The sequence below is a fragment of the Arachis ipaensis genome, chromosome B1, assembly GCF_059453495.1.
Source record: "Arachis ipaensis isolate K30076 ecotype BB chromosome B1, ASM5945349v1, whole genome shotgun sequence".
NCBI classification, from domain to species: domain Eukaryota; kingdom Viridiplantae; phylum Streptophyta; class Magnoliopsida; order Fabales; family Fabaceae; genus Arachis; species Arachis ipaensis.
In genome coordinates this window covers 49,305,183-49,319,562 of record NC_142436.1, presented here as the reverse complement: position 1 = coordinate 49,319,562, position 14,380 = coordinate 49,305,183, and the positions used below count along the sequence as shown (strand labels likewise).

General features: G+C 38.5%; 1 protein-coding gene across 1 annotated transcript; it reads left to right on the top strand.

Moving 5' to 3' along the window:
- On the top strand, window positions 1-1,125 carry LOC107606760 (uncharacterized). Its single transcript, XM_016308786.1, has one exon. It carries the CDS (start codon window positions 1-3, stop codon window positions 1,123-1,125), a length of 1,125 nt encoding a protein of 374 aa, XP_016164272.1.
- The last annotated feature ends 13,255 nt before the right edge of the window (window positions 1,126-14,380 follow it).

Sequence of the window (14,380 nt, the reverse complement as noted above, 5' to 3'; positions counted from 1 at the left end):
ATGGCTAGAAATTTTGCAGATGAACAGGTGTATAATGCTGACATTTTTCGACGGAGATTTCGAATGAGAAGACATGTGTTCCTTCGGATAGTAAACGCTCTCTCAAACGTCTATCCATATTTCCAACAGAGGGTTGATGCAACTGGAAGAAGAGGCTTGTCACCACTCCAAAAATGTACCACTGCGATACGGATGTTAGCATATGGTGTAGCAGCTGATGCTGTTGATGATTATGTGCGCATAGGCGAGAGCAATACAATTGAATGCTTGGAAACATTCGTTGAAGGTGTCATTTCGGTGTTCGAGGATGAATACTTGCGAAAACCAAATCTAAATGACATTCGACGCCTGCTACAAATGCCAGAGGGTCGTGGCTTTCCTGACATGTTGGGTAGCATTGACTGCATGCATTGGCAATGGAAAAATTGTCCAAAGGCGTGGAAAGGTATGTACATGAGTGGTTATCATAGGGTTGCAACCATAGTACTTGAGGTTGTAGCATCTTCAGACCTTTGGATATGGCATGCGTTCTTTGGAGTTTCTGGTTCAAATAACGATATCAACATGTTAGATCGTTCTCCAGTGTTCGATGATATTCTAAATGACCGTACTCCGGAGGTAAATTATACTATTAATGGTAATAATTATACTATGGGATACTATTTAGCAGACGGTATTTATCCTGAATGGGCCACATTTGTCAAATCAATCTTAAAGCCACAAGGGGAAAAACGCAAGTTATTTGCACAATACCAAGAAGGGCAAAGAAAAGATGTGGAGCGAGCATTCGGAGTGTTGCAAGCACGCTTTGCAATTATACGTGGTCCAGCTCACTTTTGGGAAAAGAAGAAGCTTGTCAACATAATGAGAGCTTGTATTATATTGCATAATATGATTGTTGATGATGAAAGAGACACTTATGCAGAAAATTTTGTTCAAGGCTTAGAGTATGATGATGTCAAAAATGGCTTATTACAACCTCAGCTGGGAGAAGAAGATTTTGCACCATACCATCAATTTCTCCAGAGAAAGGCCAAACTTCGAAATAGGCAGCAGCATAGACAATTGAAAGAGGACTTGATTGAACACATATGGCAATTTCACAATGCTTGTCGTCAACTATAGAGCTTAATTATGTTTTTCTTTGTATTAAGTAATTTTACAAATTAGTGTAATCTCGAATTATATATTGTGTATTATTGTTATATATGAATTTATTTAATATTAATATCTTTTAATAGTGAATTATTTTTAAATTTATAAATTTAAATTATATTATTGAAAAAAATTAATTACATTAATTTTAAGTATTTTAATTAATTAATTAAGTGGGACTACAACAAGGACTAAAGTTAGTTCCTCCTAATGGAGAAGAGAGAGATGCTTTGAATTCCTATTTATTGTTTATGACGCAAAAGCTGATGTGGAGTGATAAACCACTATTTTATGGTTTATCTTGTACTCAATTGAGTGGATTTTATCAATCTTTCATACATTTGTTCATACAAAATGCATGTTTTACATTCTCCTTCCTGATTTTGTGCTATGATTGAAAATATGCTTCTTTGGACTTATATTTGCTAATATTAATCCTCTCTTATTACCATTCGATGCCTTGATATGTGTGTTAAGTGATTTCAGAGATTACAGGGCAGGAATAATCCAAAGGATGGAAAGGAAGCATGCAAAAGTGGAAGGAATACAAGAAGTTGAAGAAATTGCTAAGCTGTCCAGCCTGACCTCTTCGCACTCAAATGGTCATAACTTGAGCTACAGAGGTCCAAATGAGATGGTTTCAGTTGCGTTGGAAAGCTAACGTCTGGGGCTTCACAACGATATATAATTTGCCATAGCTGCCTAAAAGAACTGAGGATTGATGGTTTAGAAGTTATAATAAATACTCGTTGTAAGTATAGTTACTAAACCAAGCAATCAACCTTTCTTACATAAGTTTTGATTGTCACAAGTAACAAACCCCTTTTAAAATTGATAACCGAGTATTTAAACCTCGGGTCATCTTCTCAAGGAATTGCAGGGAGGTGTTCTTATTATTGGTTGAGTTTGTAAATTGGGAGTTTTTTTATGTATAAGATAAAAAGCGAGAATAGTAAATGGCAAGAAAGTAAATTGTATTAATTTAAATAGATAATAAAACTCTTGGCAAGGTATAAGAACTGGAAGTCCTATCCTTATCAATTGTGATGAGAATTGGATTTTAATCCCACTTTGTTAACCTCTAACCACTTTATAAATCAAGTGGATTAATTAGCTTAATCCTCAGGTCCTAGTCAATTCCTATGGAAAGACTAGAGTTATTGGAGCAACTCCCAATTTCAACCACTGCTTTATTTGACAGTTCAAGCGTTACCAATTACTTAACCCAAGCCAAAAGGGAGAAAATATCTAAATTAAATTAAAAGCATCAATATAAATAAAGCAAAGCAATCTTAAATCTGAAATACCACAAATAATATTAATTAAGAAAATCAATCTAAACATAAAGAGTTCATAAACTAAATTGATAAAATAAATAAAAGGAACATTGAACCTGAGAAGAAGTTGAAATCCTAAATCCTTTAAGAGGAATCCTAATCCTAAATCCTAAGAGAATGGAGAGAACATCTCTCTTTAAAAACTACATCTACTCCTAAAATTGTGAATTATGAAAGCTTGTTTATGAATGGATGCATTTCCCCACTTTATAGCCTCTAATCTGTGTGTTCTGGGCTGAAAACTTGGTCAAAAACAGCTCAGAAATTGCCCCCTGCGATTTCTGTTACGTTTAGGTCGCGAGAAAGTGATGCGGAGGCGTCGTTCACGCGTTCGCGCGGATTGCTATTCGCAGATACGAAGCGGGCGCGTCATTCACGCGTTTGCATCGCCTAACGTCGGGGCAGCTATGCCAAATTATATATCAAATCGAAGCCCCGGACGTTAGCTTTCCAATGCAACTGAAACCGCATCATTTGGACCTCTTTAGCTTAAGTTATGACCATTTGAATGCAGAGAGGTCAGGCTGGACAGCTTTAGCAGTTCCTTCAGTTTCTTGTATTCCTTCCACTTTTGCATGCTTCCTTTCCATCCTCTGAGCCATTCCTGCCCTGTAATCTCTGAAATCACTTAACACAGATATCAAGGCATCTAATGGTAATAAGAGAGGATTAAACATAGGGAACTTAAGGCCAAAGAAGCATGTTTTCAATCAAAGTACATAATTAGGAAGGCAAATGTAAAACCATGTAAATAGTATGAATAAGTAGGTAAAGAGTTGATAAAAACCACCTAATTGAGCACAAGATAAACCATAAAATAGTGGTTTATCACTGCCCCGAAGCCAGGCGACGCGAACGCGTGGATTACGCGGACGCGCGACCTGGCAGAAACGCAATCCACGCAAATGCGTGGACGACGCTTCCGCGTCACTTTCCCGCGACTTGTACGTACCAGAATACGCTGGGGGCAATTTCTGGGCTGTTTTTGACCCAGTTTTCGGCCCAGAAAACACAGATTAGAGGCTATAAAGTGGGAGAATGCATCCATTCATGAGGGTGTCTTCCATTATTCACTTTTCATTTTTTAGATGTAGTTTTAGAGAGAGAAGTTCTCTCCTCTCTCTTAGGATTTAGGATTAGGATTTCAATTTAGGATTAGAATTTCTCTTAAAGGAATTAGGATTTCTTCTTCTCAAATTCCAGGTTTAATATTCTTTTTATTTATTTTCTCAATTTAGTTTATGAACTCTTTATGTTTGGATTGATTTTCTTTTATTAATGCAATTTGAGGTATTTCAGAATTATGATTGCTTTCCTTTATTTATCTAAATAATTTAGATTTTTCCCTTTTGGCTTTGGTTGATTAATTGGTAACTCTTGAGTTGTCAAACTCATCGTGATTGATAATTTTTATCTTTGCTGATTGATTTAAATTCCTATAACTCTAGTCTTTCCTTAGGAGTTGACTAGGACTTTAGATGTTAAATTGATTTATCCACTTGACTTACCTTCATAGTTAGAGGTTGACTTAGTGGGGAGCAAAATATAATTCTCATCACCATTGATAAGGATAACTAGGATAGGACTTCTAATTTTCATACCTTGCCAAGAGTTTTATTATTTATTTAAATTAATTCCTTACAATTTACTTTCTCGCCATTTACTATTCTTGCTTTTTATCTTATACATTAAAAACCCAAAAATATATCTTTTTTCATAACCAATAATAAATCATACCTCCCTGCAATTCCTTGAGAAGACGACCTGAGGTTTAAATACTCGGTTATCAATTTTATTGGGTTTGCTTAAGTGACAAACAAAACTTTTGTAAGAAAGGAATTCTTGTCGGTCCAGAAGCTATACTTACAACGCGAATTTATTTGCAAAAATTCTAGATCGCGTGAGAGTTTCATTCTTCATGGAGTTACTTTTTATGATAGGTGGGTCATAAACAGGAACTGGGATGAGTTCCCTTCTGGAGATGGTCTTATGGAGGAGGATAAACTAGAAACTTTAAGTCGTGATCGTTCAACCATATTGATAAATCCCAATTTTGTGGTTTATCTTGTACTTATTTTAGGGGATTTTATCACCTTTTCCCACATTTATTCAATGAAATAGCTTGGTTTTGCAATTCTCCCTTGATTTGTGCTTAAATGTGAAAACATACTTTTTAGGCCCTTAAATTGATGATTTTAACTCACCTTAACTCCATTCGATGCCTTGATGTGTTTGTTGAGTGATTTCAAGTTCATAAGGCAAGTATCGGATGGAAGAAGTGAGGAGAAAAGCATGCAAAGCGGGAGAACTCATGAAGAAATGAAGGAACCGCAAAGTTGTCAAGCCTGACCTCTTTGCACTCAATCGACCATAACTTGAGCTACAGAGGTCCAAATGAGGCAGTTTCAGTTGCGTTGGAAAGCTAACATCTGGGGCTTAGAAATGATATAAAATTTGCTATAGTTGCCTGAGGTATAGGGGTGCGCACGCGCACTGTACGCGTACACGCTGATTGGTGCATGTGATTTACTAAAAGCAACTCGTGGCCAGCGATTTCTAGAACATTTTGGGCCCAATCCAACGCATTTCTAATGCTATTTCATGCAGAATTCAAGCTTGGGCAAGGGGGGGAGCAATTTTTTGTAACTTAGCATCATGTAGGTTAGTTTCTAGAGAGAGAAGCTCCCTATTCTCTCTAGAATTAGGATTCTTAGGTTAATCTCTCTTAGATCTAGATTTGATTTCATGATTTCATCTCATTTCCTTTATGAATTCTTGCTTCTACACTTTCATTCTCATGGTTTGTAGTGTTAATTTACTTTCATGTCTCTTTTATGTTCATGAATGCTCTGCGTTGGATTTGATTTACATTTAATGCAATTTGATTTTGATGTTTCTTTTTATTGATGAATTGAGTTGTGAATTTACTTTCCTTGTTATTGGTAGTTGTTAGATTTATCATTCTTGCACATTTATTATGCTTTTATTGTACACCCACCAAGTGTTTGACAAAATACTTGGTTGGGCTTTAGAGTAGATTTTGAGCATTCTTGGCTTGGAAAGAGTAATTAGGCAATCTTGAGTCATGGAAACCCAACTCATATTGAAGATCTAGAGTTGTTAGCTAGTATTGTTTCCATTAACTCTAATCTCTTGCTAATTCAATTAGTGAGTTGATTAGGACCTTTGGATTGAGATTAGCTAGTCTTGTTAGACTTTCTTCGAGTGTGAAGATAATATGATACCTTCTTCCATCTTCGGGGATGACGTAATGAGATAGATCTTGCTATTATTGTGATATGATTGATTTGTCTCGTTTGACATTCTCCCTATATGAAGATAACATGATACCTTCTTTCATTTGTTGGAGTTGACTAAATAAGATGAATTGATCATTGTATGACTAGGATAGAACGCCTATGATCTCGATTGTTGCCATGAATGTCTCTCTCTTTATTACTTGCTTTCTCTTATTTACTTGTCTTCTTTAAATACTTGCTTGATTTACTTTTCTTGTCATTTATTTCTTGCCCTTTTACCAAACCAAACCCCTTCCACATTCATAGCCAATAATTGATCACTTCATTGCAATTCCTTGTGAGATGACCCGTAGTCTAAATACTTCGGTTAATTTTCATTGGGGTTTGTACATGTGACAAAACCATATTTTAATTTGATGTGAGAGTTATTTGTTGGCTTAGAGCTATGCTTACAACGAAGAAATTCCTTTCTTTAAGAAGAAAATCTAGACCGACAGCAATTTTTATATCAAATTAATGGCGCCGTTGCCGAGGAATTGCAATGGTGCTATGTTATTGGCTATTGTATATATTGTGAATAGCTTTATTTTTGGGTTTGTTTGTTAGTTTTTGCTAGTTTTAGGATTTAGTTTTCTTGTTTCTTGTTAGCTTTTGTTTTTATTTTCTCTTATCACCATGAATTCTCATCACTTTGGCTATGAATTTGGTTCAAACTATATTGTAGGAGATGGAATTTACAATGATAACATGCATCAAGGAATTGGAGATCAAAGTTTGGCAAGAGTAATTGGGGACATGACTACTATCCTCACGGAGATGCGTGACGACCAAAGGGAATTTATTGCCACCCGAGCTGCCCAAGCGCCACCCCAACGTGACTACTCTTCTGATTCTTATGGGTATGCTCCTTATCCTAATGCATACCAATCTAATGTATGTGATGACCCTCATTGTGATTGTCAACCACAACCACTACATACATATGAACCCCCTCCTCAATATAGCCCTCCACCATACTCACAAGCCTCATACCACCATTCACCTCCACATGATCCCAACCTATACACACCATACCAACCACCATATGAACCATATCTAGAACCACCACCATTCCAATATCAATACTCCCATGAACCACAAAGTCCACACACACCACCTCAAGGATTTCACCAATATGAACCACCTTCCAATTATAACAACCTTCCTTCAAACAATAAACTCTCTCTTCCACCATCACCTTCCGATGAAGCCTCCATACTAGAATTGAGAGATCTTGAATCACATATCTTAAGGCGACACGAGAATGATGAAAAGAAGTGTGAGGAGTTAAGAGCAAAAATGGCTATCATGGTAGAAGCCATTGGAAACATAGTCTCATCCCGGCTAAGCCTATGCGATCAAGGCACTCCCATTGTTGAATGTAGAGAAGCAACCAATGAGCTTAGTGAGGGAGTGAACTTGAAGCTCCAAGGTGAAGAAGAGGAGTTAAAGCAAGAAATGCAACAAGAGGAGGAGGTAGAGATTATTGAACAAGAGAAAGTAGTGGTTGGAGCCTTAGGATATGTTGAGTACATAGAGAAATCACAAATTGAAGAGCCTTCTTCCATGGAGTTTGAAGTTGATGTTGAGGAGGAGAGTGCACAACCTCCAAGGCACAATGTGATTGAAGAATTGGAAGAAGTGTCCCAAGTAATAGGCCCTCCTATTTATGATGATTCCATACCAACATATGATCCTTTTGAGCTTGAAGAATCCTTTCCCACTATGCTCGGAATTGATGATGAGGTAGATTTCACTTAACCTCCTATGTATGATTTGAGTGATGGGGAAGAGCTAGAGGACATTGGTGAAGAAGAATGTGAACTTGAGGAAGCTTGGCAAGAGGTAGAGCATGAAGTATCTTGCCAAGTGGTGGAAGCCTTCCAAAAAGGATGGACGGGAGTGGAGCGTGTTTTGTCAAGACCGTTGGGAACTCCTCCACCTAGGTTGTCATCTAATCCTTCATTTGAGTGGATAAAACTTCTAACTCTTAGCTTTATTATCCTACTTGAAATTGCTTTTCTTGAAACAGATGGCCAACTTAGAGCACTTTGTGGAATTAAGCGAAAGAGGAGGATGTTTAGTGGTTGGCGTTGTAAGTCTAGGCTCATTATGGTTGGAAGCTCAAAATTGAGGAGCATGGATTGGTGTAGTACCCAATTGAATGGGTCTAGAAGGATAGTTTGGTTCTTCCATGAGAATTCATCTCTCTTGCCACCTGGAGGAAATCACCATGATCAACTCAAGGACGGGTGTGAAAACAAAGTGTGGGATCCCGGATCGCAGAAGGAAGATTAACTTTAGGAGCCTATGGTTTGTGAAGAACTCCATCAAAGCTAGGAGTTATTAACCTTGAATGATGAAGCACAATGGAAGTCCAAGCATTGGTGGATGTTCAAGGATGGATTCAAGCACAAGCCACCTTGATGAGGAGCTCCCCATAAGTCCAACTTAAGGACAATAAACAAAAGTGCTAGGTGGGAGACAACCCACCATGGTACACTCTTTCCTTTTTCTCTTTTGTACATATTAGTAAAATAGGTTTAATTTTATATTTTGTTTGATTAGTTGAGTTTAATTGGGAGTCTAGTACGTTAAATAAGGTTTTGTGGTGTTTTGGTAGCTGTTTGGAGGTTTGGTGCAAAAACATAGAAAATTTTTGAAAAAATAGAGCATCATCCACGCGCATGCGTGCTTTACGCGTACGTGTGAATCAAGCAATTTCGGCCATCCACGCGCACGCGTCATGTACGCGTACGCGTGGATTGAATTTTTCCACCCCTCCATACATTCACCTGAGAGTTGTGCCTGAAGTGTGCCAACTTTGTGCCCCAGGGCACGCGCACGCGTACCTTGCGTGTACGCATCGAATCTCTGCTTTGTCATGCACGCGTACGCGTCAGCCACGCGTATGCGTCGCTTCCATTTCATCAATCCACGCTTACGCGCACATGACGCGCACGCGTGGATTGCCATGTTTCACGCACCTTCTTTTCTTCTCTTCTTTCCATTTCTTTCCTTCTTCTCTTCTCTTTCCACCCCTCAATCATCACCCAACACTACCAAACACCATCCATAACCACTTCTTTTAGTTAGTTAGTTAGTTGTTTAATTAGCACATTCTCATTTTGTTTTCTATTTTTCTTTATAAGTGTTGGATTATTAATCTTATTTACTGTTTACTGCTGCTTATTACTAATAGGATGTTAGTTTAACATCATTGATGTTAATTGTCATTGTTGGATTCTTTGTTGAGGTTATATTTGGTTACTTGGTTCGGGACTTTTTATGTTTAATGCTTTTGAATACCAAGTACATGTTACGTTGCCTTCATGCATCTTAACTCTTTGAATTGCATGTTTTGGCCACCATGCTTTCATTATCCATTGTTAGGCAATTGTACATTATCAATGCATTTTTTTAGGATGCTTGTTTAGAGCATCACTTATTTTATGCATTGAGATTGTAGAGTTGTGAAGTTGGATCGGAAGCTTACCTAGTGACATATTTTTGAGCTTCTCAAGCTTTGTGGACCATGCTTGCTATGTGATTGATTTTCACTTCTATCCTCTTTTTCCTAAGTGCCATAGCATCCATGTGTTTCACCTCTATGTCACTTAGGTATGGCAACAACTTCAATATGTGTCATTGATTGTTGTGTGAGTTGCATATACCATTTTGTTCATGATGAGCGGATATTTTATACGCTTTTTGGGGTTAATTTCATATAGTTTTGAGTATGTTTTAGTTAGTTTTTAGTTTATTTCCATTAGTTTTTAGGAAAAATTCATATTTCTGGACTTTACTATGAGTTGTGTGTTTTTTTGTAATTTCAGGTATTTTTCTGGCTGAAATTGAAGGAGCTGAGCAAAAATCTGATTCAGGTTGAAAAAGGACTGCTGATGCTGTTGGATTCTGACCTCCCTGCACTCAAAGTGGATTTTCGGGAGCTACAGAACTCGAAATGGCGTGCTTCCAATTGCGTTGGAAAGTAGACATCCAGGGCTTTCCAGCAATATATAATAGTCCATACTTTGCACAAGGAAAGACGACGTAAACTGGCGTTCAACGCCAGTTCTCTGCCCAATTCTGGCGTCCAGCGCCAGAAAAGGATCAAAAGCTGGAGTTGAACGCCCAAACTGGCACAAAAACTGGCGTTCAACTCCACAAATGGCCTCTACACGTGACTCACTTAAATCTCAGCCCCAGCACACACCAAGTGGGCCCCATAAGTGGATCTCTGCATCATCCATCATAATCCACTCATATTTTGTAACCCTAGGCTACTAGTTTAGTATTTAAACAACTTTCAGAGACTTATTTTGTATCTCATAACATTTCAGATCTAACTTTGTATTCTCTGATGGCATGAGTCTCTAAACCCCATTGTTGGGGGTGAGGAGCTCTGCTGTGTCTCGATGAATTAATGCAAGTATTTCTGTTTTCTATTCAAACACGCTTGTTCCTATCTAAGATGTTCATTCGCGCTTAACTGTGATGAAGGTGATGATCAGTGACATTCATCACCTTCCTCAAACCATGAACGTGTGCCTGACAACCACCTCCGTTCTATATACGATTGAATGAGTATCTCTTAGATTCCTTAATCAGAATCTCCGTGGTATAAACTAGAACTGATGGCGGCATTCATGAGAATCCGGAAAGTCTAAACCTTGTCTGTGGTATTCCGAGTAGGATTCAAGGATTGAATGACTGTGACGAGCTTCAAACTCCTGAAGGCTGGGCGTTAGTGACAGATGCAAAAGGATAATAAATCCTATTCCAACCGGATCGAGAACCAACCGGTGATTAGCCGTGCTGTGACAGAGCGCGTGAGCGTAGTTTTCACTGGAAGGATGGAAGGTAGCCATTGACAACGGTGATCCACCAACACACAGCTTGCCATAGGGGGACGTGCGTGTGTGAATCAGAAGACAGAGGAAAGCAGAGATTCAGAAGACAAAGCATCTCCAAAACTCCAACATATTCTCCATTACTGCACAACAAGTAATCTTTAATTTATGCTCTCTTGGTTATTCACAATTCAACTGATAAACATAATTGACTTCCTGACTAAGAATTACAAGATAACCATAGATTGCTTCAAACCAACAATCTCCGTGGGATTCGACCCTTACTCACGTGAGGTATTACTTGGACGACCCAGTGCACTTGCTGGTTAGTTGTATCGAAGTTGTGACAGACTGTAAAACTAGATCAGAGTATCTGGCCTAAGAAGCCATTACCAGAGATCACAATTTCATGCACCAAGTTTTTGGCGCCGTTGCCGGGGATTGTTCGTGTTTGGACAACTAACGGTTTATTTTGTTGCTTAGATTAGGAAAAATCTTTCCTTTTTTTTGGTTTAGAGTCTTTTATTATTTATCCCTTATTAAAATACTTTAAATTTATAGCTCAGTTAGTTAGAACGTGGTGTTTATGTTCATGGTAATTGGCTATCATATTTTTAAAAACCTTTTTCAAAAATAATTTTTTCTATTAAATCCTGTGCCAAACTTTAAGTTTGGTGTTTTCTTGTTGATTTCCCTTTGGTTTTCAAAAATTTTGGCTTGGTTTTCTAAAAAAATTTTAAGTTCGGTGTTCTTTCTTCGTGTTCTTGAGTTTTCCTTGTGACTTGATTTTAAAATTTTTAAGTTTGGTGTTCCTTGGTGTTTTCCCTCCAAAATTTTCGAAAATAGGGAGCATTAGATCTAAAAATTTTAAATCTTGTGCTATCTTATTGTTTTTCTCTCTCCTCTTTAAATTCAAAAATATCTTTTCTCTCTATTTTAAAAACAAATTTTCGAAAATTATATAAAAAAAAAAATTTTTAAAATCTTTTCCAAATCATATCTTTTTCAAAACTTTCTAACCACTTGTTCTCTCCTCACTTTTTCGAAAATCATAATTTTTGTTATTTTTATTTTTGGTTAAGTTGTCCTCTTTCCATAAAATAAAATAATTAAAAAGGTAAATTAGTCCAAGTTATATCCATATATCCATCATGGACATAAATGGAAATGAACAGTCCAGGAGGACTTTGGGGTCATATTCTAACCCCTCTACTGCTTCATATGGGAGTAGCATCTGCATACCCTCTATTGGAGTCAGTAACTTTGAGTTGAATCCTCAGCTCATTATCATGGTGCAGCAAAGTTGCCAGTATTCCGGTCTTCCACAGGAAGAACCTACAGAGTTTCTGGCACAATTTTTACAAATTGCTGACACAGTATATGATAAGGAAATAGATCAGGATGTCTACAGACTATTACTGTTTTCATTTGCTGTAAAAGATCAAGCTAAGAGGTGGTTAAATAACCAACCTAAGGCTAGCATAAGAACATGGAAACAGCTGACAGAAAAATTCCTGAATCAGTATTTTCCCCCAAAAAGGATGACACAGCTAAGGCTGGACATCCAAGGCTTTAAACAAGGAGATAATGAATCTCTTTATGATGCCTGGGAGAGATACAGAGAGATGCTACGAAAATGCCCCTCTGAAATATTTTCAGAATGGGTTCAGTTAGACATCTTCTACTATGGGCTTGCAGAAGGAGCTCAGATGTCTCTAGATTACTCAGCTGGTGGATCTATCCATATGAGAAAGACAATTGAAGAGGCTCAAGAGCTCATTGATACAGTTGCCAGGAATCAGCATCTGTATCTAAGCAGCAACCCTTCCATGAATGAAGAGGTTAAAACAGTAACTGCTGAATTCAGTACTGTAAAACAAGCTGCTGAATTCAATCAGCAATTGGATTTTCTAACAAAGCAGCTAGCTGAATTCAAAGACAGGCTACAGGAGACAAGGATAGCTAATATACATATGGACGAACAGCTTAAGCAAACAAAGCAGCAGCTATCAAGGCAAATAGCAGAAGAATGCCAAGCAGTTCAATTAAGAAGTGGGAAAATATTAAATACCCCACCTCAAGGCATCAAAAATTCAAGAAATGAGCGACCCACCAAAGATTCACCTGAGGGTAGTAAGAGCCCAGGGAAAAATAATTCTGGCACTAAAACGCCAGAAAATGGGTGGAAGGCTGGCGCTGAACGCCCAGATCATGCCCAAAACTGGCGTTCAGCGCCAGAAACAAGGCAGGATTGGCGTTCAACGCCAGAAATGGGCAAGAATCTGGCGTTGAACGCCCAAATGGGGCAGAATCCAGCGTTGAACGCCCAAAATGGGCACATTTCAGGCGTTCAGGCGCCAGGAACAGACAGTGAGCTGGCGTCTAACGTCACTCCAGCTTCTGACTCTGGCACTCAATTGCCAGTGAGGGATCAGACACACACAAGTGCTGACAACAACCCTTCTAAAAAGGCTTCTTTAACCACTAAGGTTGAAGAATATAAAGCCAAGATACCTTATCCTCAAAAACTCCGGAAAGAGGAGCAGGATAAGCAATTTGCTCGCTTTGCAGATTATCTAAGGACTCTTGAAATAAAGATTCCATTTGCAGAGGCACTTGAGCAAATACCTTCTTATGCCAAGTTCATGAAAGAAATCTTGAGTCATAAAAAGGAGTGGAGAGAAACAGAAAGAGTTCTCCTCACTGAAGAATGCAGTGCAGTCATTCTGAAAAGTTTTTCTGAAAAGCTTAAAGACCCTGGGAGTTTTCTGATACCATGCATATTAGAAGGTGATTGCACCAAGACAGCTTTATGCGATCTTGGGGCAAGCATCAACCTAATACCTACATCCACTATCAGGAAGCTTGGCTTAACTGAAGAAGTTAAACCAACCCGGATATGTCTCCAACTTGCTGATGGTTCCACTAAATACCCATCAGGAGTGATTGAAGACATGATTGTCAGAGTTGGGCCATTCGCCTTTCCCACTGACTTTGTTGTGCTGGAAATGGAGGAGCACAAGAGTGCTACTCTCATTCTAGGAAGACCCTTCCTAGCAACTGGACGATCCCTCATTGACGTCCAACAGGGGGAAATAACCCTGAGAGTCAATGATGATGAGTTTAAGTTGAACGCTGTCAAAGCCATGCAACATCCAGACACATCAACAGACTGCATGAAAGTTGATCTCATTGACTCTTTGGTAGAAGAGATCAACATGGCTGAGAGTCTCGAATCAGAGTTGGAAGACATCTTTAAAGATGTTCAGCCTGATTTGGAGGATTCAGAGGACATGAAAGAGCCTCTGAACTTTCTTCTGAAAGAGGAAAAACCTCCTAAACCCGAGCTCAAGCCACTACCACCATCCTTGAAATATGCATTTCTGGGAGAAGGTGACACTTTTCCAGTAATCATAAGCTCTGCTTTAAATTCACAGGAAGAGGAAGCACTTATTCAAGTGCTAAGGACACACAAGACAGCTCTTGGGTGGTCCATAGGTGACCTTAAGGGCATAAGCCCAGCTAGATGCATGCACAAAATCCTATTGGAGGATAATGCCAAACCAGTGGTTCAACCACAGAGGCGGCTAAATCCAGCCATGAAGGAAGTGGTGCAGAAAGAGGTCACCAAATTACTAGAGGCTGGGATTATTTATCCCATTTCTGATAGTCCCTGGGTGAGCCCTGTTCAAGTCGTCCCAAAAAAGGGAGGAATGACAGTGATTCATAATGAAAA